Here is a 24,809-nt window from a genome sequence, read left to right on the forward strand (position 1 = left end):
TGCAGGAAAGTTAAGAAGGTATTTACAACAAGCATCATACACAAGTTCATAACATGGAACACTGAGAGAAGATAACAACAACATGATAACTCACAGATTAACAGCAGCAGGCAACCCACAAGTCCGGATGCAAATGATTTTTTCCCCGGGTGACCCCATCGGCTGGCCTTATTCATTTTACATTTGCATTTGGCTTCTGTTTTGCATTGCTGATGTTAAGGATAGGAGGACGGGCAAGGCAAACCCTAGCTGGGACCCTCGCTACAGCAAAACCAGCCTGGCTGAGTCCCCCTCTCCTCCCACTAGCGCTGCTAATCGCTCGCTTATGAGTTGCCTCTTTCCAAGCAGTAGTAACTTTGGACCCTGAGGGCAGGACTCTGTTTGTAGACGCAACCCCGCAGAGGGGATGAGGGGCTGCTCAGGGATCTCACGGGCCCAGCCCCGGACCGGAGGTAGGAGGCTGCAAGGCAGAGCATCGGGCGTACTTGGCGTAAGCTGGGTGCTATTCAGGAGCTCTCTCCCCACCCCCACCAGGAGTCTGTCCGTTCGGGGAGGGAGGCGGCCGTAGGGAGACTGCGTAAGGCGGCGGTTGTTGTTGCCGCCTGCTTCCAATGAGCTCATCCCGCTGGCTGCCTGCGGAGGAGCCCCGCTCGGGACACACCGAGGGCCAGGCAGAGGCGCCCGAGGGGGCAGAGGGGCTGAGGAGGCGGCCCCCGCGGGGAAGGGAGGTAAGTGCCCTCGCCGCCGCTCGAGCGGTGCCCCTCGCCGCGGAGGGTTTGCTGGGGCTGGGTGGGGCTGGAAAGTGTGTGTGAAAGTTTCAGGCTGGGAATGTGCATGAGCAAGTCTGTGCCCCTAGGAGCCCGGCTCCGCCGCTTCCTGCCCCGCCGCGGCTCCGCGCCTGGGGCCCCGGCCTGGGCAGGGGAGGAGGAAACCTGAGGGGGCTCCTGGCGCTTAACAGCAGGGCGCTCTGCTAACAGGTAACTTGCGGGCGGAGGCGCTAAGCTCTGACTCTGCTGAGCGGCAACGCTGGGCACGGGCCTGGGGGGGGGGGCTGGGGCTGGCGCCTGGGCACGGGCCTGGGGGGGGGGGCTGGGGCTGGCGCCTGGGAACGAGCCTGGGGGGGAGGCTGGGGCTGGCGCCTGGGCACGAGCCTGGGGGGGGGCTGGGGCTGGCGCCTGGGCACGGGCCTGGGGGGGGGGGCTGGGGCTGGCGCCTGGGCACGGGCCTGGGGGGGGGGGCTGGGGCTGGCGCCTGGGCACGGGCCTGGGGGGGGGGGGGCTGGGGCTGGCGCCTGGGCACGGGCCTGGGGGGGGGGGGCTGGGGCTGGCGCCTGGGCACGGGCCTGGGGGGGGGGGGGGCTGGGGCTGGCGCCTGGGCACGGGCCTGGGGGGGGGGGGCTGGGGCTGGCGCCTGGGCACGGGCCTGGGGGGGGGGGGCTGGGGCTGGCGCCTGGGCACGGGCCTGGGCGGGGGGGGCTGGGGCTGGCGCCTGGGCACGGGCCTGGGCGGGGGGGGCTGGGGCTGGCGCCTGGGCACGGGCCTGGGCGGGGGGGCCTGGGGCTGGCGCCTGGGCACGGGCCTGGGGGGGGGGGCCTGGGGCTGGCGCCTGGGCACGGGCCTGGGGGGGGGGGCCTGGGGCTGGCGCCTGGGCACGGGCCTGGGGGGGGGGGCTGGGGCTGGCGCCTGGGCACGGGCCTGGGGGGGGGGGCTGGGGCTGGCGCCTGGGCACGGGCCTGGGGGGGGGGGGGGCTGGGGCTGGCGCCTGGGCACGGGCCTGGGGGGGGGGGGGGCTGGGGCTGGCGCCTGGGCACGGGCCTGGGGGGGGGGGGGGGCTGGGGCTGGCGCCTGGGCACGGGCCTGGGGGGGGGGGGCTGGGGCTGGCGCCTGGGCACGGGCCTGGGGGGGGGGGGCTGGGGCTGGCGCCTGGGCACGGGCCTGGGGGGGGGGGGCTGGGGCTGGCGCCTGGGCACGGGCCTGGGGGGGGGGGGGCTGGGGCTGGCGCCTGGGCACGGGCCTGGGGGGGGGGGCTGGGGCTGGCGCCTGGGCACGGGCCGGGGGGGCTGGGGCTGGCGCCTGGGCACGGGCCTGGGGGGGGGGCTGGGGCTGGCGCCTGGGCACGGGCCTGGGGGGGGGGGGGCTGGGGCTGGCGCCTGGGCACGGGCCTGGGGGGGGGGGGGCTGGGGCTGGCGCCTGGGCACGGGCCTGGGGGGGTGGGGGCTGGGGCTTGCGCCTGGGCACGGGCCTGGGGGTGGGGCTGGGGCTGGCGCCTGGGCACGGGCCTGGGGGGGGGGCTGGGGCTGGCGCCTGGGCACGGGCCTGGGGGGGGGGGGCTGGGGCTGGCGCCTGGGCACGGGCCTGGGGGGGGGGCTGGGGCTGGCGCCTGGGCACGGGCCTGGGGGGGGGCTGGGGCTGGCGCCTGGGCACGGGCCTGGGGGGGGGGGGCTGGGGCTGGCGCCTGGGCACGGGCCTGGGGGGGGGGGCTGGGGCTGGGGCTGGCGCCTGGGCACGGGCCTGGGGGGGGGGGCTGGGGCTGGGGCTGGCGCCTGGGCACGGGCCTGGGGGGGGGGCTGGGGCTGGGGCTGGCGCCTGGGCACGGGCCTGGGGGGGGGGGGGCTGGGGCTGGCGCCTGGGCACGGGCCTGGGGGGGGGGGGGGCTGGGGCTGGCGCCTGGGCACGGGCCTGGGGGGGGGGGGGGGCTGGGGCTGGCGCCTGGGCACGGGCCTGGGGGGGGGGGGGGCTGGGGCTGGCGCCTGGGCACGGGCCTGGGGGGGGGGGGGCTGGGGCTGGCGCCTGGGCACGGGCCTGGGGGGGGGGGGGGGCTGGGGCTGGCGCCTGGGCACGGGCCTGGGGGGGGGGGGGCTGGGGCTGGCGCCTGGGCACGGGCCTGGGGGGGGGGGGGCTGGGGCTGGCGCCTGGGCACGGGCCTGGGGGGGGGGGGGGGCTGGGGCTGGCGCCTGGGCACGGGCCTGGGGGGGGGGGGGCTGGGGCTGGCGCCTGGGCACGGGCCTGGGGGGGGGGGGGGCTGGGGCTGGCGCCTGGGCACGGGCCTGGGGGGGGGGGGGGGGGCTGGGGCTGGCGCCTGGGCACGGGCCTGGGGGGGGGGGGGGGGCTGGGGCTGGCGCCTGGGCACGGGCCTGGGGGGGGGGGGGGGGGGGCGGGGGCTGGCGCCTGGGCACGGGCCTGGGGGGGGGGGGGGGGGGCTGGGGCTGGCGCCTGGGCACGGGCCTGGGGGGGGGGGGCTGGGGCTGGCGCCTGGGCACGGGCCTGGGGGGGGGGGGGGGGCTGGGGCTGGCGCCTGGGCACGGGCCTGGGGGGGGGGGGGGGCTGGGGCTGGCGCCTGGGCACGGGCCTGGGGGGGGGGGGGGGCTGGGGCTGGCGCCTGGGCACGGGCCTGGGGGGGGGGGCCTGGGGGGGGGGGCCTGGGCACGGGCCTGGGGGGGGGGCCTGGGGCTGGCGCTTGGGCACGGGCCCGGGGGGCTGGGGCTGGGGCTGGCGCCTGGGCATGATATAGGTGAGTGGTCTGGGGAGCCTGGGCATGGTATGGGGGGTGGGCTGGGGCTGTCACCTGGGCACGGTATTGGAAGGAAGAGGGTGGGTGAGGGCAGTGGCTGGCCCCTGCACTTGGGATGGGCCAGGCTGGGCTGGAGTTGGCATGTGGACACTGTATGGGCCTGGCCTCAGACTGGAGGGTGGACATAGTATATGGGGGGCAGACACATGGACAAAGTTTCGCGGCAGAGGATAGGTTGGAGCAGACCTCTGGACGTAGTACTGGTGGGAAGCCGGGCTGGGGCTGGTACCTTTACCCTGTTTGTTTGTTTTTTGGCGGGGGGGCAGAGGGGGGGGGAGGGGAGAGTTGGGGCTGACACCTGGGCAGAATTTGGGGGTTGGGGAGCTGAGCTCTGCCTGGCATTTTGGCATAGGTGGGATATGGGAAAGGGAAAAAGAGGGCCATTGATGGAAATAGCCTTGCCTTTGCTCAGGCATTGTTGGGATGGGGGGCAAAAAAGCTGGTGTTGGTTGTAGCTTGGACTGGCATCTGGTGCAATGAGGGAACAGTGATGTTAAGAAGCCTTGTCCCTTTCCAAACTGAAAGCTCCTATTTGTGCAGTGTTTATAGAATCATCGTGTCCATGGATTTTACTCACAAGGACATGGCTTACCTCTATCTTTTAGTTCAGGATTTTTCTGATGTTTCCAGGAGAACAAATAAAAGCTACTTTCTGCTTAGCCTGGGAACGACTCTGAAATCAAGAAATCTTGGTCTGATAATGTTTGCTCTATTTTTAATTGATATTTGAGGGAGGGGTAGATAAGAAGCTTACAAAATCGCTTTGCATTTGTTTCATCAAGTATATACAGCAACTGCAGCCACATAGAAAGAATGGGCATATGCCACCATGCCATGTGACATGCTGCTGTCTTTCCCTATTGTCAAAAGATAAACTGAGCTACCCCAAAGGAGGGTATGAAGTGTTTTGTGGCAGCATGGGGGAGAAGGCAGGACTTTCAGTTAGTACCATCTCTTAATAAAGAAAAAGGTGAATATTAAAGGTGGCTTTGTTGCCTGAATTTGTAAATCCAGGTCTCATAATCTCATCCTAACTAAAAAGAATAAAAAGATATGTTAGCTGATGAGTTACTGTGCATTTGCGGCTCTCATCATAATCTTCCATGAACTGAAAGGCATGGCATGAAACCAAATAGGAATATAAATCATATTGGATTTGTTTCTTTAATATGTATTTCACATAATTTTCTGTAACCTCATTGTAATGACTTAACACTTCTGATGTCAGTAACTGGCATAGAAAGAGTGAAATAACTCTCTATGTGTGGTGGATGGAGGGAAATCTGGGTTTTATGTGAATAAGTGTACTTGGAAATAGAACACAGCTGAAAGGTGTACTTCTGTGGGGAGGGGGCTAGGAAGAAGGTTTTTGATACTGATTTTGTTCCTGTCATGTGGCATCTGCCAAAGTGGCACTTTTGTAATCTACTTTGGGAGCTAATTATCCTGGTTGGCAAAGCAAGTGTGCTACTGCTTTACTACTGGGAAATCTGAGATTTCTTTTTACAGAAGACTTGTATGATTGGTAGGAGTGAAAGAATTTGCAAGTGACAGGAAGGTGCTCATTTATAGTATTTGAGTCCTTTCCTCATCCAGACTATTTAAAGAGTCTTAAACTGGGTAATCACGTTGCATGTCAATTGTTTTTAAAGTTCCTACATCAGCCAAAAATTTTGGTGGCTATTGTCTTTAAATATATCCCGATGGCTTTAATTTTAAAAGTATCTGGAAGTAAGGGAAATAAATGTGGTATCTTACATCCTTCAGAATTTCCTCCCAGTGTAGTTTCTGATACATAACTGCCAAAAATGAACCTATTCAGAGATTTCCTAATTGTTGTGATTTAACAATAGGTGATGGGGAAATAGTGTCATTATTAAATTATGTTAGGAAAGCAAGTGAATACATGTGAATAAGCTTTAGGTTATCAGTGTAAACATACAGGTACGGGAATGTATATGCGGTTTCAGAGTAGCAGCTGTGTTAGTCTGTATCTGCAAAAAGAAAAGGAGTACTTGTGGCACCTTAGAGACTAACAAATTTATTTGAGCATAAGCTTTCGTGAGCTGCAGCTCCGATGAATCCGATGAAGTGAGCTGTAGCTCACGAAAGCTTATGCTCAAATAAATGTTAGTCTCTAAGGTGCCACAAGTACTCCTTTTCTTTTTATATGAGGTTTGTTTATCTGAATGCTATGATGTGCGAGCTGTCCAGCTTTCTTGGTTTAGTTAACCAGTGGAATGTCCAAATGATGATAAATTATGTCCACTCTAGAGCCCAAACATATTTGGTTCGTAGCCAAGCTTGCTCAGCTTCCCATAACAGCTTGTATAAAGAGACATTTTGTCTCTCCAACCACAGTCTTGTAGTTGGTGCCATGGCAACTTTGTGATCTGATGGTATTATTTTAAAGACATCTGAGCAGTCTCCACAGAATGCATCCGATGAAGTGAGCTGTAGCTCACGAAAGCTTATGCTCAAATAAATTTGTTAGTCTCTGAGGTGCCACAAGTACTCCTTTTCTTTTTGCGAATACAGACTAACACGGCTGCTGAATCGTTTTCTTAACTGAACTGTTCACTTTTTCTTTAATAGAATTTCGTATTATCAGGATTAATACTTTCCTTGGCAACAAAATATTAATCAACAACTCTTCAAAGTCGCATCTCTATAAGAATATGATCATGGCCTGTTGTGACTCCTATTAACACTGCTAGAGGTTAAAGTTTATGTCAGTGGTAGTATTCTAAACACCTGATTTTGCTCTAAAGGTTTTCTTTCGGCTAAAAGATGGTATTCAAAGCCTCTGACACTGTTTTTTCTTTTATCTTCTAGAAAATGGGAGGAAAAGTCAGTTCAAATGTTAATTACGAGAGTGTGCCTCACCCCGCCCCAAAAAAACAAAATAGATAATGGATGGATTGGTTGTTTGGGGTGGTGGTGGTTTTTTTTTTTTTTTGGTATTGCTCTGAGTTCTTTTGCCTTAACATGAAGGTTGGCAAGCTATTTATCCTGCACACTATAGTAATTGGGTATAAAGATACACATATATATCCTTTTACCTAACAAATGTCTAATTTTTTATATTTAAAGTAGTGTGCAGATACAAGAGGCATTGTCATGCTTCAGATTGTAGGCACCCCAAAGTAGTCATTGGGGCTTACTGTATCTCTAGTTTGTCGATGAAGAAAAGGAATGATGTGAAACAAGGCCTAAATCACACCAACAAGTGGATGATTCTCAGAGACAGTTTCATTTTTTATTTAACTACTCTTTTTGAAATGGGGGATTTTAAAAACTATCTGGGTACAAAGGGATTGTGAACTCTGATCTCGCCTCATGCCCTCTCCTAAAGAAGGGAGGTAGATAGAGACATCAGTTTCCTAATATGCACAATAATGAACACGTTCAGTCGCACTGGCAACTTTAGGGTGCCTACTCTTTATTGTATTGTTTTTATTGCTCTTTCACAATTTGTTTTTTAATGTGTATGGTGGAGCCTTTTATCACTGTAAATCAGAGAAATTTTGTAAGGAGACACTCCAACATTTGTACCTGGTTATAATATAATTCATGGTTGTATGGTGCTGAAACATACATCCAAGAATCTCAAAATGCTCTGTCAACATCAATAACTTAAGTCTCGCAGCACCCCTTTTAGATATCCCTAATTTACATTGGATGAAACCAAGGGACATTGGCTAAGTGACTTGCCCAAGGTCTCACAGTCTGTGGCAGAATGTAAAGTAGAACCCAGATTACCTTGAGTCCAATAATTCAACAAAATACCATCTTTTCCCCTTGATCTCTTCATTTTTGAATTTTATTGCAACACCTAAACTAACATCCTGCCTTTTGCTTTTCTGTCCAATGGCTTCATAAAGAGACCGGTCCTGAAAAATCTGCTTGTAATGTATTTCCGATTTTTTTTACTGATCAGATGATACACATATTGTGGGCTTTTTAACTTGTTTTTAAAAATTCCTTTTCATTGGACTAATACAGTTGCTTGCCACTTTTGCATCTTAAACTGGAAAACTTATCCATCTTATCTTAGTGTATATTTATACAACTTGATTTGATGGTATGCCATCAGCACTTTCTATTTTATTTTATTTTTTTTACTACCAGTATAAAATAAAATTATGATATGGTTTATCTAGCTAAATGCTCTACATTTCTACAAGGTAACTTTTTGATTGTTAAACTTTTAAAAGACACGCTTGATGCTTAAAGTATTTTGGAAGTATGACACCAGTGGAGGTAACACTAGCATTGGAAAACTAGGCAATTCTGTTAAAGGGACACCCTAAACTAACCTTTAGCAATCAGCTAACTGCTTTATCAGAAACTGGATTTTTGTATTCTCTAAGTAATGTCCTGAACTACTTTATTAAAAATTCCTTTTTTAAAAAAAGTTGTTCTCTGCTTCCCTGCTGGTGTTCATAAGAGATTTTTATAATTAATTTTTTCCCTCCAGCAAGGGAGAGAGTGACTGTATCCAAAGTGGTGTCAAATATGTAAAATTGGGATTTTATCAAAGGAGTGGAAGAAAGTTAGGCTCCCTGCTCTCATTGAACACCCTTTTAGGCTCCTTAGAAAATCCCTGCCAAGACTGTAAGCTCTTGAGGCCAGGGACTCTCATCATTTTGTGTTTGTACAGTGACTAACATAATGGAATCCTGGTCTGTGACTGGGGTTTCTAAGCCCCATTGCAATACAAACAGTAGGTGAAAATAAGAAAGTAAATGGAAAATAGGTACCTTTTAAAATCTGATTTTCAGTTCTAGTAATCTTTGGTGTTACATAGAACCACAGTGGATACAAAATTACAGTAAAGTGTGGATTTGTGATCTCCCCCCTTTCCCCTGCACTGTTTTGCATTTCTTTAAAAGTTGGAACTGGTAAATTATGTAACTCTGCTGATTCTGTGTTGCGCGTTTCCTAGATTCGCTCTGAAGTCAGTGGAGTTACACCCACTTGCAACAGTGGAATTATGTTAGTTCTGAATTGGGCCTTTGGTATGTATGTTGCTTTCTGACTGGAGTCCCAAGCATTGTTTCATTTACATCTTTTTTTTTTGTTTGTTTTCAAGCAGTTCTTCCACAAAGACTGTCAGTGTTAATCTACCAAAGAAAAGTGTACAACATAAAAATGAATAAGTGATATCTACTTGACTATGAGATTTGATTATCATGTCAGCAGTACTGCTGTTGAGTCAGTAGAAATTACTTGTATGAGTAGGGGCTACTCATGTGTGATAAGGGCCTGCTCCTGCAGCCCCTTAAATCATAAGCACCTTGGGACAGTGATAGTGTGTGTCTTTGTGTTTACTCCACACTGAGCACACTAGTGTTGCAATAATCAGACCGCAAAAGGGTAAAATGAGTAGTTCTGACTTCCACTGTGAATTTCTTTAACTTCAAATTGGGGTGTGTGCGTGTACGTGCATGTGTGCAGGTTGTTATGGTTTACTTTATTGTGTGTATGGCATTATGATAGATCTCTAAAAGTTACAATTTTGAAATGCGGGAGAGAATGATTGATTTATAAGGAATGTAGCCATTTACTTTAAAATGGCTTTTTATGGAAAGCAGCAGAATTAAACTAATAGTGTGGGGAAAATACATCAGCATTTAAAAATTCTAAGTGAAAGTATGACAAAATCTGAAGACCTTGTAAGGAGGGTTCTTCCCCCCCCCCCAGCTTAGGTAAATGGATCTACTCTTGGAACTCAGTGGTGACTCAGCTTTTACTTGCACCTCTGACTTCCTTCTGCAAAGTTCATTCATTCATCTTTACATGTCTAATTAAACAAAGTGAATGCCAGTACTAGCTGCACATACTGGTATGTAAAACACAGCATTGGGTGGTGATGGAGTAACTTTGCTATTTACTGAATCTCTTACAGGGACATAAATGTAATAAATTGCAAAGAAGAAAACAGGGTAGCAGTAAGATGGGATGTTTGTGTTGCTGTTGTAGGGCTTTTTTTTAAATTGACTAAATGTTAGTTTTGGTTAAATTTAGATCTTAAAGGAGAGAAGCTGGAACTTGTTAGTAACATAGGAAACGCCCTGAAAGAAAGTTTGTTTGTTTAGTGTGTGAATGTAAACTTTGCAGTTTTATGGCTGAAGGCAAACTATAGGGAGCCCTGATTACTTTAGCAAAGTTTTGAAACTTCTTGTGTTGTATTGGCTTCTAGTAGTTTTGCTGAAGCATATTTAATGCACTTAATTTAGTTTTAATAAACCATAGGTATTACATACATTAAAAAACTGACAGCTAATAGTTCTGAAATTGACTTAGCACTTAAACTGCAAAAGTCTTTAATTGCTGGAAAATCTGGAGACTGAGAGTTTGGCTCAGAATTACTTCAATTTTGCTTCATTTGAAGAATTCTTTACAATGTGAACTAATCTAAAGACTTTGAATTGTGACCTTAACTATTTCATTCACTTACAATAAGATAAATTTGTTTCTTTCATTGCAAGTGTGTTTTCTTTTTTTGCTTTTAAGAGATGGGCCTGAACCAAAACTGTGAACACCCCTACACTTCTGAGAAGTTAAGATCTGAATGATGGTGCTTGAGCCCATCACTAGTTTCTACATATTCAGACTTTTTAAAAAAAGTTGCTTGGAGGAGTTATTGATAGGTAGAGCTGGCTGAAACTTGGAATTCCCAGTTTGCAGTAAATTTTGAAATTTGGTTTTATTCTGATTTGATCTCAAGCTGGGTTCCCTCAGGTTTTTAGGTTCCTTGCTGGGCTGCTGGAACCCAGAACACCTGGGGACCCTGTCCCTGGGCAATCTGTATTTCAGGGTTACCCCAGTCCCCAGCAGTCTGTCAGGTGAGATGGCAGGATACCAGGCCGGGTTCTGTCGGAGACCTGCCTGTGGTTCATTGGAAGTTCGTTGAATCCACTCTCGCTATATCTGTGACCGTTTCTGGTTTGAGAAATCAGTGTTTTCCAATGAAACCCTGGTTTATCAGAAAATTTCCAGCCAGTGCTAGTGATAAGACCAATGTGTTCTGACTATTTTAAATTAAAGTGGAAAAAGGATTATTGGAAGCAGTTTGACAGTTTTTGTGAAGTCACTCCATATGCACAGAACGTTCTAAATGTGAAATTTGAAGAGGTGCTTCTTTTTTTGTGGTTTGCACCAGAAATATCTGTGTGATGAATCTCTATTCTTATTAATATACTTGGAGCACCATTTCACACTTGGACTAAACTCACTTTGAAGTCAGAGTGAGAGTTTTTTCTTAGTAAGAACTGGGTTCCTGGACTCTTCTAAAATGTTGGCCAGCAATTAACATAAAATAAATATGAAATGTAAGGGTGGGGTGAGGGGAGAAACCCCACAACAGTTCAGACTGTTGATAATTTCTAATCAGCTTTTATCGCTATAAAATAACAAATTAAATTCTCAGTAATTTTCTACTTCCTGTTCTATAAAATCCTTGCAAACATGAAAGAATTAGCTTTAAAAGTTGTGTGTAAGGGGCTGTCATAAATATAAAGGGAAGGGTAACCATCCTTCTGTATACAGTGCTATAAAATCCCTCCTGGCCAGAGGCAAAGTCCTTTTACCTGTAAAGGGTTAAGAAGCTCAGGTAACCTGGCTGGCACCTGACCCAAAATGACCGATTTGGGGACAAGATACTTTCAAATCTGGAGAGGGGGGAAAAGGCTTTTGTTTGTCTGTGTGATACCTTTGCTGGGAACAGATCAAGGATGCAAGCCCTCCAACTCCTGTAAAGTTAGTAAGTAATCTAGCTAGAAAATGCATTAGGTTTTCTTTGTTTTGGCTTGTGAAATTCGCTGTGCTGGAGGAAATGCGTATTCCTGTTTTTGTGTCTTTTTGTAACTTAAGGTTTTGACTAGAGGTATTCTCTGTGTTTTGAATCTGACTGCCTGTAAGATTATCTTCCATTCTGATCTTACAGAGTTGTTCTCTTATTTTTTTTTTTGTTCTTCTAATGAAGTTCTGTTTTTAAGAATCTGACTGGGTTTTTTGGGTCTTTAAAATCCAAGCCTGGTCTGTGCTCATCTTGTTTATTCTTAAGCCTCCCCAGGAAAGGGGGTATAAGGGCTTGGGGGGATATTTTGGGGAAATAAGAATGTTTATTAAATCGCTTGGTGGTGGCAGCGTTTTACCTAATTCAAAGACTTTGTGCCTTGGAGAAGTTTTAACCTAAGCTGGTAGAAATAAGCTTAGGTGGTCTTTCATGCGGGTCCCCACATCTGTACCCTAGAGTTCAGAGTGGGGAAGGAGCCCTGACAAGGGCAGTGAAAATAAATTGGGGAAGGGCTTCCAAGAGGCACAGCACAACAGGAAGGGGTGCAAAGGTGGCTTTAAAGTAAACCACCTTTTTGTGCCAATTTCTTTCTGGGCTGTTGCAGGAGCTCAGAATCTTCATAGCAGCTTGCACCATGGAAATGCGCCAATACACTCCTTCTGCTAGGCTTTGCAAGGGTGGAGGGGTAATGTAGAGCTTATGGTGGTCCTGAGGTGTGCCTACACTGGGGAAATTCTTCTCTGACCCCTTGCAGTGCCTTTTCAGCTCCGTCTACTGCTGGAGTGGCACATAGGGATTGAAACAGGGGAAAGAGGCTTCTTGGGGGAGACTTTGTTTTATTAATTGGGTGCTCTGCTCTGGTCCTTCTCAGCAGTTTCATTTTCCATAACAGCTTCTGGCAGGTAGGTATATGATAAATCTAAAGGCTGTATCCTTCTGTCTGGCAGAAATTAGAAGAAACTTTCTTCATCCTCCTGTTGGTGGAAGTGGGAAGAGGGGATGCTTGCTCATACTTTGCCCACTATTGCTGCTTTTTCGGGGGGAGGAGGGAGGAATCCATCCTGCCCCTGCCCCTACTTCATTTAATAGCTTTACTCAGGAGCAGAATTAAATTGATGTGATTTGTGCCAGTTTCTCTGTTGCCCATGTACAGTTCCATCTGAGTCAATAGGTGAGTACTTGAGGATGGTTAGTTCCTCCTGCTGCTTGTGCCATCGTCCCCACATTTCTATTTTTAGCACACTAGATCAATCAGAGCAGAGTCTTGAGCTGGACATCCAGGTCTAATGTAGACATACCCTCAGACTCCTAAGGGCTGAAATGCTTTAGGTCATGTCTATACTACGCTGTTTATGTTGGCATAGCTATGCCAGCATAGCCCCCTAGTGTAGATGTGTGTACTGACAGAAGGAGTTCTTCTGCTGACATGGTTATACCACCTCCCTAAATGTCATTAGCTAAGCTGACAAGCACTCTTCAGAGGGTTCTGCCTGCAAAACTATGTCACCTAAGGGGTCTGAATTTTTTACACTCCTTCTTGACATAGTTATGCCAGCACAACTTTGTAGTGTAGACCATTCCTTGGTCTAATCCAAGTTATTCTACTCAGTGTACTCAAATGTAATGGCCTGTGATATACAGGAGGTGAGACTACCATCAGCGGTACCCAGCCTATGCTCGCGGGCTGTACACGGCCCACCAGAATATTTCATAAGGTCCCGCAGCCTGCTTCGTTACAGTATACTAAAGGCCAATTCATTAGTGTTTTGACACCATGTTTATACCATTTTAGTTTACGCAAGTGTATAAATAGGTTGTTTCTATGTACAGTATCATCTGTCTAAATACATACAAAACAAATTGAACTTAAAATGTAAATCAGTACAGGTGACTTTAAATCTTTTTAAAATATGTGGAATCAGTTTGGCCCACACAAGATTGTGCTTAGGCTATTATGTCCTTTCTGTGTAATAAGGTTGGGTACTACTGATCTTTATCCAGTGGTCCATTCTGGCTTAAGCTCTATAAAATCTGCCTTGCAGACATTGATTTCATGGGGTTAATTATTCATCATACACTGAAAGTTGCTGGACAAATCTAAAACTTAAATAAAAAGTGGGCATGCCAGATATTCCATTTTCTGGTATGTGCATGTTAGTTTTTTTCCTCAAGCCGTTTCTGGATATTACACTTATATTTGAAATTGGGGACATGAATATGTTGTTCATGTCCTGCAGGAGAGGAAAAATAATTGAAGCACATGTATAGCTTTACTAATGTGAGTAATTTCACTGACTTCACTTGCTCACTTATGTGAGTAGTGTTCTGTAGTTAAAAGTTGTAGGATCAGAGGTTGGATTTTAAGATCTTTGGGGCTTATACTGTCTCTAAGTATTTGTACAGTGCTTAGCATAGTATAATATGGCTGCTGTATGCTACCTCAATATAAATTAGTTTATACAAATAATTACAGTGAAGAGAGCTAGAAGGCAAATGGACTAGGAAGAACAGTATATTGGAACTTTCCTTCTTAGGTTACACTATTGAGGTGGATATTTAAGTCTCTCACAAAATATAGTATAGTTGGATGGTAAATGCTTACTCTTGACAAGGACAGGAAAACAGACAATTGTCTTTAGTGTGCTACATTTAAATTTTACTGGCTGAATATTAAAAAAAATCAGACTATTTTGCCTCTTCCCACCTCTTCACTATTGTAAAAGGTACTTAATAAAATATAATTAGAACAATAAACCTTTCTCAGATTGAAGAGCCCATTATATTTAATCAAATATTTAATTGTTGTCCATGTAGATACTTCTTCTCTGAACTCTCTCCAGTTTATCAATATCCTTCTTGAATTGTGGGCACCAGAGCTGGACACAGTATTCCAGCAGCAGTTGTACCAGTGTTAAATACAGAGGTAAAATAACCTCTCTACTCCTGTTTTAAGATTCCTCTGTTTATGCATCCAAGGATTGCATACGGTCTTCTGGCCACAGCATTACACTACGAGCTCATGTTAAGCTGATTATCCACTGTGACCCCCAAATCTTTTTCAGTCATGGCTTTCCATGCTAGAGTCCTGATTATTTTGGTCAAATTGTCATCTCAGAATGGGCAGAAGCCTGCCTTTTATATAATGATGGTATTAGTTTTGCCAGTGTAAGCTTCCATTAAGAGGAATAAAAGACTTTGCAGTTTAAAAGAGAAATTATCAACAGCCTAATTTTCAAATGTGTACCTTAATCAGGTGTCCAGACTCCATATTTTGACACCTAGATGCGTAAATTCTATTTTATATCTCATAGATCTTGAAAACATTTTAGAAAATAAATTAAGTAATTTTATCCAGAGAGATAAGGCTGCAGGCAAATAAGTGTTTTGTGGTGATAACTCTTCATTTAGGGTAAATAACTTTGTCTGGGCTGTTTAACACAGGGGTTCTCAACCTTTTTCCTTTCTGATGCCCCCCCCCCCCAACGTGCTATAAAAACTCCAGGGCCCAGCCAGGGGGGCGTGGAGGGGGACTCAGGGCTTCTGCCCCATGGGTCACCAGGGCTCGGGGCTTCTGCTCTGCGTACAGTTACTGTGTTTCAGGTTCCCCAAAAGAGGACACTGCCAGAGGGGGAAGGGAAGCCAGGAGAGGAGGAATTGGAGGGGGGGTTCCTGTAACCCCTCCAGCACCCCCTCCTCCCCTAACCCCTGCACTCCCTCATGGCTCTAGCCCCCTGCACTCCCTCCACCCAGCCCCCAGGCACTCGGTGCAGCCTGTCTCTTACCTCCAGCAGCTGCACATAGCTCCTCCCTGGGAAACAGCTGCACAGCCTGTCCTCCTTTTGTCCTTCCCACCGGGCCTGCAGCATGGGGATCAGCTCTCCCACCGCGAAGCACCGCCGCAGTCAGAGCCACTTCTAGCATGATAAAAAAAGAGCAAATGAACACGTGTTCCTGCAATATCAAAGCATACTGTATACTTACCAGAGGTTCCTTCCCCTGCATCAGGCTCGCCCGTGCTGGTCTGGAGGGACTGGCTCGACTGCTCTGGAATCAAAATAGATCCTGGCTTGCTGTTCCTCATACTCCTCTCCACCTCTTCCTTGTCCAACAGCACCTCCTTACAGTTCACTCCGGGGGCCTGTGACTCCAGCTCCCCGAAAGTATCCACAGGGCTCTTGGTGGTGGTGGTGTCTCTGCCAAGGATGGCGTGCAGCTCTTAGTAAAAGCGGCATGTCTGTGACTCTGCACCAGAGCAACTGTTAGCCTCCCTTGCCTTCTGGTATGCCTGCCAGAGGTTCTTGGCTTTCACACAGCACTGCTGTGGGTCCCTCTTGTAGCCCCTCTCCCCCATGCCCCGAACAATCTGCTCATAGATATTTGTTTCTGTTGCTCTCTCAAAGCTGTGCCTGCACAGCCTCTTCTCTTCACAGACTCGGGAGATCCACAACCTCCTGTGCACTCAGGCAGGAGTGTGTCTGCAGTATGGTCCGCTGGGCAGTTTCAAGATGAGCTCTCCAAGGCCAGCAAACAGGAAATAGAATTTCAAAAATGCATGGGGCTTTAAAAGGGGAGGGTCATGTACCTGTGTAAGTGGCCGCCAGGCAGCGGAGTACAGAGCTTTCATGGTGGGGCATTATGGGACACCTCCTGGAGGCCACTAAAGTCGGCATAAGTAATGCTGACACTGCATCAACATAAGTGCTACACCTCTTGTGGAGGTGGAGTTATTAATTTGGTGCAGCGAGCGAGTTACAACATTTTAATGTGGATGCTGAGAGCAGGGGTTCTCAAACTGGGGGTCGGGACCTGTTAGAGGGTCACAAGGTTTTTACATGGGGGGTCGTGAGCTGTCAGCCTCTACCCCAAACCCTGCTTTGCCTCCAGCATTTATAGTGGTGTTAAATATATAAAAAGTGTTTTTAATTTATAAGGGGGGTCACACTCAGAGGCTTGCTATGTGAAAGGGGTCACCAGTACAAAAGTTTGAGACCGCTGGCTTAGAGAGTTAGGTCGATGTAAGCTGCCTTGCGTCGACTTAACTCCGTAGTGTAGACCAAGCCTAATCTCAAATGAGATTTTTCTCCTCCTCTGTATGTGAGTAGTAGTGTTCCCTCAGAAGAAAGGTTCTCAGGTTCTACTCCCATCTTTATCATTCAGAAGCATATAGGGGGAATCTGAGCAATTCTAGATCTCAAAAGGCTCAACCAATGGATAAAGGAAATGAAGTCCCAATGGAGACCCTAACCTCTACAGGTCAACTCTGTCCCAGGTGGATTTTCCGACTTCAGTGGATCTACTGGATGCATATCTCCACATCCCTATCAGACCTGGTCATCACAGGTTTTTAAGGTTTGCCTATGACAGGAAGCATTATCAGTATTGGAAGCTCCCATTTGGCTTGTCCGTGGTTTGCCTGGGTCTTCACAAAGATGTTGATGATAATTATAATTGGACTCAGATCACAGGGGATCCACCTATACTCCTTCCTGGATGACATCTTAGTCAGAGCTCCATCCTCTGTAATGGCTCACAGAGCTACAGTCCTTCTCCTTGAATCTCCTGCAGGTGCATGGTTTATCATCATAGTCAATAAAAGCTCCTCAATTCTGTTCACTCAAACAGCTCATTTGGGAGTGGCCATAGACACCTCGGTAGCAGGGACATACCCATCTCTAGAGAGATTCCAGAAGATTCAAGACCTTCTTGCATTGTTTTGAAACTGCAAGATTGCTCATTATTGCAGTGAGCCTTCAACAGCTAGGTCTGCAAGTATCATGCACAGGGATCACTCCATAGCTGCAGTCACACATCAGGTACCTTCAGGGCTTCATCTTAAAGGCATGGGACCACTCCTTGGAACATATGAAAGATCAAGTGAGAGTTCTGGCACAAGTGATCAACTCCATAAAATGGTGATCAGCTCAGTGTAATGTCTGCAAGGGCATGCCCATATGCCTTCCGGATTCCCTGATTCTCACCAATGTCAGCCTGGCAGGCTGGAGAGCACACCTCGGGTCCCAAACAGTTCAAGGCATCTGGAATCATAGCATATCAGGGTTGGAAGGGACCTCAGGAGGTCATCTAGTCCAACCCCCTGCTCAAAGCAGGACCAATCCCCAACTAAATCATCCCAGCCAGGGCTTTGTCAAGCCTGACCTTAAAAATATCTAAGGAAGGAGATTCCACCACCTCCCTAGGTAACGCATTCCAGTGTTTCACCACCCTCCTAGTGAAAAAGTTTTTCCTAATATCCAACCTAAACCTCCCCCACTGCAACTTGAGACCATTACTCCTTGTTCTGTCATCTGCTACCACTGAGAACAGTCTAGATCCATCCTCTTTGGAACCCCCTTTCAGGTAGTTGAAAGCAGCTATCAAATCCCCCCTCATTCTTCTCTTCCGCAGACTAAACAATCCCAATTCCCTCAGCCTCTCCTCATAAGTCATGTGTTCCAGTCCCCTAATCATTTTTGTTGCCCTCCGCTGGACGTTTTCCAATTTTTCCACATCCTTCTTGTAGTGTGGGGCCCAAAACTGGACACAGTACTCCAGATAAGGCCTCACCAATGTCGAATAGAGGGGAATGATCACGTCCCTCGATCTGCTGGCAATGCCCCTACTTATACATGCCAAAATGCCATTGGCCTTCTTGGCAACAAGGGCATACTGTTGACTCATATCCAGCTTCTCGTCCACTGTAACCCCTAGGCCCTTTTCTGCAGAACTGCTGCCGAGCCATTCGGTCCGTAGTCTGTAGCGGTGCATGGGGTTCTTCCGTCCTAAGGTGCAGGGCTCTGCACTTGTCCTTGTTGAACCTCATCAGATTTCTTTTGGCCCAATCCTCTAATTTGTCTAGCTCCCTCTGTATCCTATCCCTACCCTCCAGCTTATCTACCTCTCCTCCCACTTTAGTATCATCTGCAGACTTGCTGAGGGTGCAATCCACACCATCCTCCAGATCATTTATGAAGATATTGAACAAAACCGGCCCCAGGACCGACCCTTGGGGCACTCCACTTGATACCGGCTGCCAGCTAGACATGGAGCCATTGATCACTACCCGTTGAGCCCAATAATCTAGCCAACTTTCTATCCACCTTATAGTCCATTCATCCAGCCCATACTTCTTTAACTTGCTGGCAAGAATACTGTGGGAGACCGTGTCAAAAGCTTTGCTAAAGTCAAGGAACAACACGTCCACCGCTTTCCCCTCATCCACAGAGCCAGTTATCTTGTCATAGAAGGCAATTAGATTAGTCAGGCATGACTTGCCCTTGGTGAATCCAAGCTGACTGTTCCTGATCACTTTCCTCTCCTCTAAGTGCTTCAGAATTGATTCCTGGAGGACCTGCTCCATGATTTTTCCAGGGACTGAGGTGAGGCTGACTGGCCTGTAGTTCCCAGGATCCTCCTTCTTCCCTTTTTTAAAGATGGGCACTACATTAGCCTTTTTCCAGTCGTCCGGGACTTCCCCGGATCGCCATGAGTTTTCAAAGATAATGGCCAATGGCTCTGCAATCACATCCGCCAACTCCTTTAGCACTCTCGGATGCAGCGCATCCGGCCCCATGGACTTGTGCTCGTCCAGCTTTTCTAAATAGTCCCGAACCACTTTTCTCCACAGAGGGCTGGTCACCTCCTCCCCATGCTGTGCTGCCCAGTTCAGTAGTCTGGGAGCTGACCTTGTTCATGAAGACAGAGGCAAAAAAAGCATTGAGTATGTTAGCTTTTTCCACATCCTCTGTCACTAGGTTGCCTCCCTCATTCAGTAAGGGGCCCATACTTTCCTTGACTTTCTTCTTGTTGCTAACATACCTGAAGAAACCCTTCTTGTTACTCTTATCATCTCTTGCTAGCTGCAACTCCAGATGTGATTTGGCCTTCCTGATTTCACTCCTGCATCCCCGAGCAATATTTTTATACTCTTCCCTGGTCATTTGTTCAATCTTCCACTTCTTGTAAGCTTCTTTTTTGTGTTCAAGATCAGCAAGGATTTCACTGTTAAGCCAAGCTGGTCGCCTGCCATATTTACTATTCTTTCTACACGTCAGGATGGTTTGTCCCTGTAACCTCAATAAGGATTCTTTAAAATACAGTCAGCTCTCCTGGATTCCTTTCCCCCTCATGTTATTCTCCCAGGGGATACTGCCCATCAGTTCCCTGAGGGAGTCAAAGTCTGCTGAATCTGGAAAAAAGGACTCACAGCATAAACCCCATAGAATTAAGAGTGGCCAAGCTGGCGCTATGAAGGTTCTAGTCCAGCCTAGAAGCGAACCATGTCCTGATTCAGTAAGACAACACGACCGTGGTCGCATGTGGGAAAACAAGAAGCCCAGTGCTATATGCTGAAGCTGTAAAAATCATGCAGTGGATGGAGCATTCTCTCCTTTCTCTTAGGGCAGTTCACGTAAAGGGAGACCTGAACCAGAAAGCAGACTGGCTTAGTAAGTGGAAAGGAGAACCGCTCCTAATGGTGCCTGAATCAGGAAATCTGCAAGTTAATATTTCAGTTTTTCAGCTTGCCTTCAAAAGACCTATTCACGAATCACATGAATACGAAGAGACCAAAGTACTTTACTAGGGAAGTGGACCCCAGAGCCAGGGGTACAGATAACCTATTACACAGATGGCCGCAGGGTCTCCTCTGTTCGTCTCCATTATTAGGGAAAGTGGTCCAGAAAATAAAACATGAAGAGGTGATGGTAATGGTAAAACCACATTGATAAGAAGATCCTGGTTTTCAGACCTGATAGAGATGAATTTGGGGCCACCACTGTATCCCAAAGACACAGGCTATCCTCCACAAGGGCCTCTACTTCATTTGGTCCCCCCAAACTGGTTGCATCTAACAGGCTGGATATTGAAAAGGAAGCAGTAGTAACACTGGGTCTGTCCTCCAAAGTCATCAGAATAAGTCTAAAAAAGAAAAGGAGTACTTGTGGTACCTTAGAGACTAACCAGTTTATTTAAGCATGAGCTTTCGTGAGCTACAGCTCACTTCATCGGATGAAGTGAGCTGTAGCTCACGAAACTCATGCTCAAATAAATTGGTTAGTCTCTAAGGTGCCACAAGTACTCCTTTTCTTTTTGCGAATACAGACTAACACGGCTGTTACTCTGAAACCAGAATAAGTCTGTCATCGAGAAGAGTATCAACCTTGAGAGCATACTCCTCTCTCTAGACCAAGTTTCGCAGCTGGTGGCAGGAACGTAAAGCAAATGTTAGAAATCCAGGAATTCCAGCTATCCTGGATTTTCTCCAATAAGGTTTTGACAGAGGTCTCCAACCCAACACCATTGCACGTCATGTGTCAGCCCTTAGTAATGTGGTGTTTGTAAGATCCACGGGTTCTCTGGCAGAGAACCCTGAAGTAGCCAGATTCCTCAGAGCAATCCAGTTGGCCAAGTTGGTGATTAGACCTGTGTTTCCTAAATGGACTATACTGAGAGGCCTAACAAACCATCCATTCGAACCACTTACATCAGTGTTTTATTTAGCCAGCAAAAATTGTTTTCTGATTGCATCTGCCAGGCGAGAGTCAGAGTGGGTGGTGCTCTCTAAGGAGGAACCTTACTGCGTGTTTCACGAGGATAGGGTGGTGCTAAGAACTCGGGAATTGTTTATGCTGAAGATGAACTCTCCTTGGAGAGATGGAACACCTTTAGAAGTCAGAAGGGCTCTGAAAAATTACCTCAAGTGTATCCTTCCATGTGAAATGCTAAGGACTCAGAGCTTGCACATTTTCTATTGCTAGGTGAATTAGACTATGTATTGTGGAAGTGTACAAACCATTGGAGATTGTAGTTCCAGAAGGGGTCAGGGAATGCTCCACATGATCCCTGGAGACCTTGTGGGCAGAAAGAACTAATGCATCCACAGCAGAAATTAGTGAGGTAGCCACCTGGTCAAATGCTATCATCTTTATCAAATATTACAAGGTGGACTTCCTGTCCTCTGCAGAGGCATTCTTTGGTGGCAGGAAGGCACTGTAGGTGATGGCCTGGAAATGATTTTGCAGATACCTGTGAGCAGATATTTTAGAAGGGGAGGGATACCTTTTTCCTTGTGAACACTTCCATAAACCTTCCAATGTCTGTTCACTGCTTGCTATTCCCAGATGACAACAATTGTGGGAGATGCTGAGCTGCAGAATGGAAAATTTTTTTTACTGATCATTTCCTTTCTGCTAGTAGCATTTCCCACAATTATACCCACTCTGGATGGCTCATGAGTCAAAGATCAGATATTAAGTGGAATCGTTACCATGTGACAGTTTCCTTTAGTCTAATATACATAGGTATTTCATTATCTCTGGGATATTTATTAATGATATGCAAGTTTTACATCTTGGGAATAATTTATTTGGAAGCAAGCCGAGGCTGAGGGGATGTGGCCAGACCATGCAGTTCCAAAACTGTGATAGCCTCCATGAGCTGTAGAGAGCAGCCCAGATGTCAAGACTTGTGGGAGATGCTTCTAGTAGAAAGGAAATTATCAATAAGAAATTTTCTGTTCCTTCTCTTGTCCCCTCATTTCCCAGTCTGACCGGCTGTTAAACTCCTTTGTGTGTCCTACAGCAGGTCGTCCTCACTCCTGTTCTACTTCCTGTGAAGATCCAGAAGCCTCTGGCTCACCATTAGTGATCCCCTCAGAGGATGCCTTCCCTCCCTTTGTATTTTAGGATGTTGGAAAGCAATAAGGACTGTTTTTGTGTTCCTCAGAGAAAGTTTCTCCCTTTACTTTCTGCATCATTGCACAGCAGAAATACAACTTCTATCTCACTTTTTTCCCTTTCCATTCCATTTCATTCGTACATTTCACCATTTGCGGCCTGCTACTTCTTCTCAACAAGAAAATGGCAAGTGCGCGTACGCACACGCTTGCGCACGCACGCATATGCACACACAGCGTTGTAACTTTTATATGGCAGACTGATACAGTTTCCAGATCTGGAAAGAGGAGAAGCAGAACAGTACTATTGATGGTTTTAACATGGTTTTAGGTTAGAGTAGGCTGATGTGAACTTGCTGAAGATCCCAGACTGGAAAAGAGAACAGCTCCATCCATCTATGCCATGGACATTTTTTTGTCAACTGATGAGCAGATTAATGACTGGAGGGGACTAATGAGCTACAGGGATGAGAGGGGGAGTTAGCCTTTTCCAGAAACCTGTCTGACTGGAGTAACTGTTGAATGAAAATTCCCCTGCATCATTCCATAAGAGAGGTCCAAAATTTCAACATATAGAAATGAGCTAGTGGCTTCATGCAAAAGCATAGAATCACCATAAGTGGCTTGCAACCCCTCATCCCCACTCTGCAGTGTGAAACCAGGGTCCATAGTTGGGGCACTGCTAAGAGATTTGTCTAATAATAGTATAGGCATGTTCTCGGAATATTATTAGACTGGTGGTTATATTACTTGACCTTCCAGTTAGAGCATCTTAATTCCTCTGATTTTTCTCCTGGCACTGAAATTCCTTTCAATGGATTTCGTGATCAGCCACCTTATTTGAAATGTCCTCATGCAGCTTGGTATTTCAGTTCTTGCTCCCTAAACTGTGGATCCTGGAAGCATCACACCAAAGATCCACCATCCACCTTGATGCTGCCTCTCGTCAGCTGTCAGCACATTGAGATTATATCTTGTTGAAGGCTATCAAAAAAACAGAGGTGTGTACTTGCTGTTATTTAATGCTGCGTGCTAAAGGAGGGGGAAAATTCTGAGCAGGCCTATCTGCAGTGGTAGAGGACTTCCAGTTAGGAAACAAAATAGGTAGATGGCAAGAAAAGAGCATGGGGTCCTTGTGTTTTGTATGACTAGCAGCTCTTTTTTCTGGATGCAGGCTAGCACTACAAGTCTGCCCTATATCCCAGTCACGTGAACCAACTTGTAGTACTATATACTGCTACCACCGCTACACACAAGTGATGGGTTTTTGTGTGTTGATAGGGGTTGAGCAGAGGATGGGACTGAAAGTTCCTGAGAAATTGTGGACATTGATGACCGGGAGATATTTATCATGCTCGTGGCGGCAATCCTTGTGGACGCACGCCAAAGTGGGTAGTCAACAATAGGGTAAAATAACAGCAGAGTAGAAAACTGGGTTACTGGTAGATAAAAGAAATATATAAAATCTGGGAAACCAAATCTAAAACCAGGCTGGTGGGAAAAGTGCTGTTGCAGTGCTTTCTTCTAGTTAACATGAGAGTGAGAGGCAGGTTTTTCTCAGGATTCCTCATCTTTTCCCTCTTTCACTGTAGTTTAATACTGCATCAGGGTCTAATTCTCCTTTCAGTAGCTGTAGTGGTATATTGGAAGCCTCTGTCTTTCTAATTCTGAAGTCAACAATCTGCTATTGAATTGAGGCATAGCTTTCATGTGTCAGTGAAGTGCTGGGAAGGTGGCATAGCTCATAGGCAAGGTTAATGGTTAGGTTGTTGAGTGAACAAAAACACAGAATTCCAGCATGGGATGTAATTTTAGTGTCTGTGTAAGTATCAGTCTTAGTATCTGATTTTGAGAAACATCTGCAAAATGTAAATATTTGACTCTATGAATGTGTTTAAGAAAAAATGACCTCCTATGAAACTACAAATAGTTATTAATACCCATTTTACAACAGTGGGTTTGTTTTGGTTTTGGCAGAATGCAGCCTGTCATGCAGTTATAGAAGTGCATTAGATGTTTCTGATTTTTAGTGCTTGGAGCTTTTTTTCTTCATGTCTATAGCAGTTTTTGTTCATTGAATGAGGAATAAAGGGTGCAGCTCATCCGATGATGTGGTGCATTTTTTAAAATGAAAAACTTTTTGTGAGTTACCCATTTGTTCCTGAAAGATGTGGGATTGACAGCTCTAGAAACAGGTCCTCTGTTTATCTATCATATATCAAAAGATTATGGCAACTTGATGTCTAATCAATTTCAAAAAGTGAATTTCAGGTACTACGGTTACCCCTGACTGCCTTGGCCAGTTATGGATTTTTTTTTTTTTATTTTAAAATGTTTTTCTCTTCTCTCTTGATTTAACTATACAGGGGAAGCTATGAAACTGACTACACATAAGGAATGAAATGCTGGTCCCGTTGAAGTCAGTGGGAGTTGTCACTGACTTCAGTGAGGCTAGGATTTTGCCCAAATGCTTTGGAGTTCTGTGGCTGTGCCTTAACTAGACTATCAGTAGCTCTGCCTCGTTATCTTATGGGACATTTTAAAGCTTTACTGAAATGTGTTACAAATATTTCTCATGACCCTATAGTACTTAAAGTAGTTCTGTTACTTGCTGGCTTCTGCTGGTATTTTTAGACTTGGGAAATCTCTCAAACTGTTGAAATGAAGGGAGTTAGAGCAGGAGAGTCTTCTGATGTCAAACTTTCCATTGTTTCTGTATGAGTTCTGGCTATAGTTTTTCTATTTAAACAAAAACAGTATAAA

The 24,809-nt window shown here is 47.4% G+C and overlaps 1 protein-coding gene across 10 annotated transcripts in view; it reads left to right on the top strand.

Moving 5' to 3' along the window:
* Positions 1-482: 482 nt before the first annotated feature.
* The window catches only part of TANC1 (tetratricopeptide repeat, ankyrin repeat and coiled-coil containing 1), a 212,982-nt gene continuing 188,655 nt past the window's right edge, over positions 483-24,809 (top strand). For 4 of the 10 annotated variants that reach the window (XM_037911874.2, XM_043524879.1, XM_043524881.1 and 1 more), the window contains exons 1-2: positions 581-728; positions 857-977. Coding sequence is in view for 1 of the 10 variants with exons in the window: in XM_043524883.1 (XP_043380818.1) it covers positions 612-715 (104 nt within the window). In the remaining 9 variants the exon portion in view is untranslated. Of the gene's footprint in view, positions 729-856; positions 978-24,809 lie in introns of all 10 variants that reach the window. The other 6 variants (XM_037911873.2, XM_037911881.2, XM_037911875.2 and 3 more) reach the window with 3 other exon arrangements.

This window comes from Chelonia mydas, chromosome 11, assembly GCF_015237465.2.
Source record: "Chelonia mydas isolate rCheMyd1 chromosome 11, rCheMyd1.pri.v2, whole genome shotgun sequence".
NCBI classification, from domain to species: Eukaryota; Metazoa; Chordata; order Testudines; family Cheloniidae; genus Chelonia; species Chelonia mydas.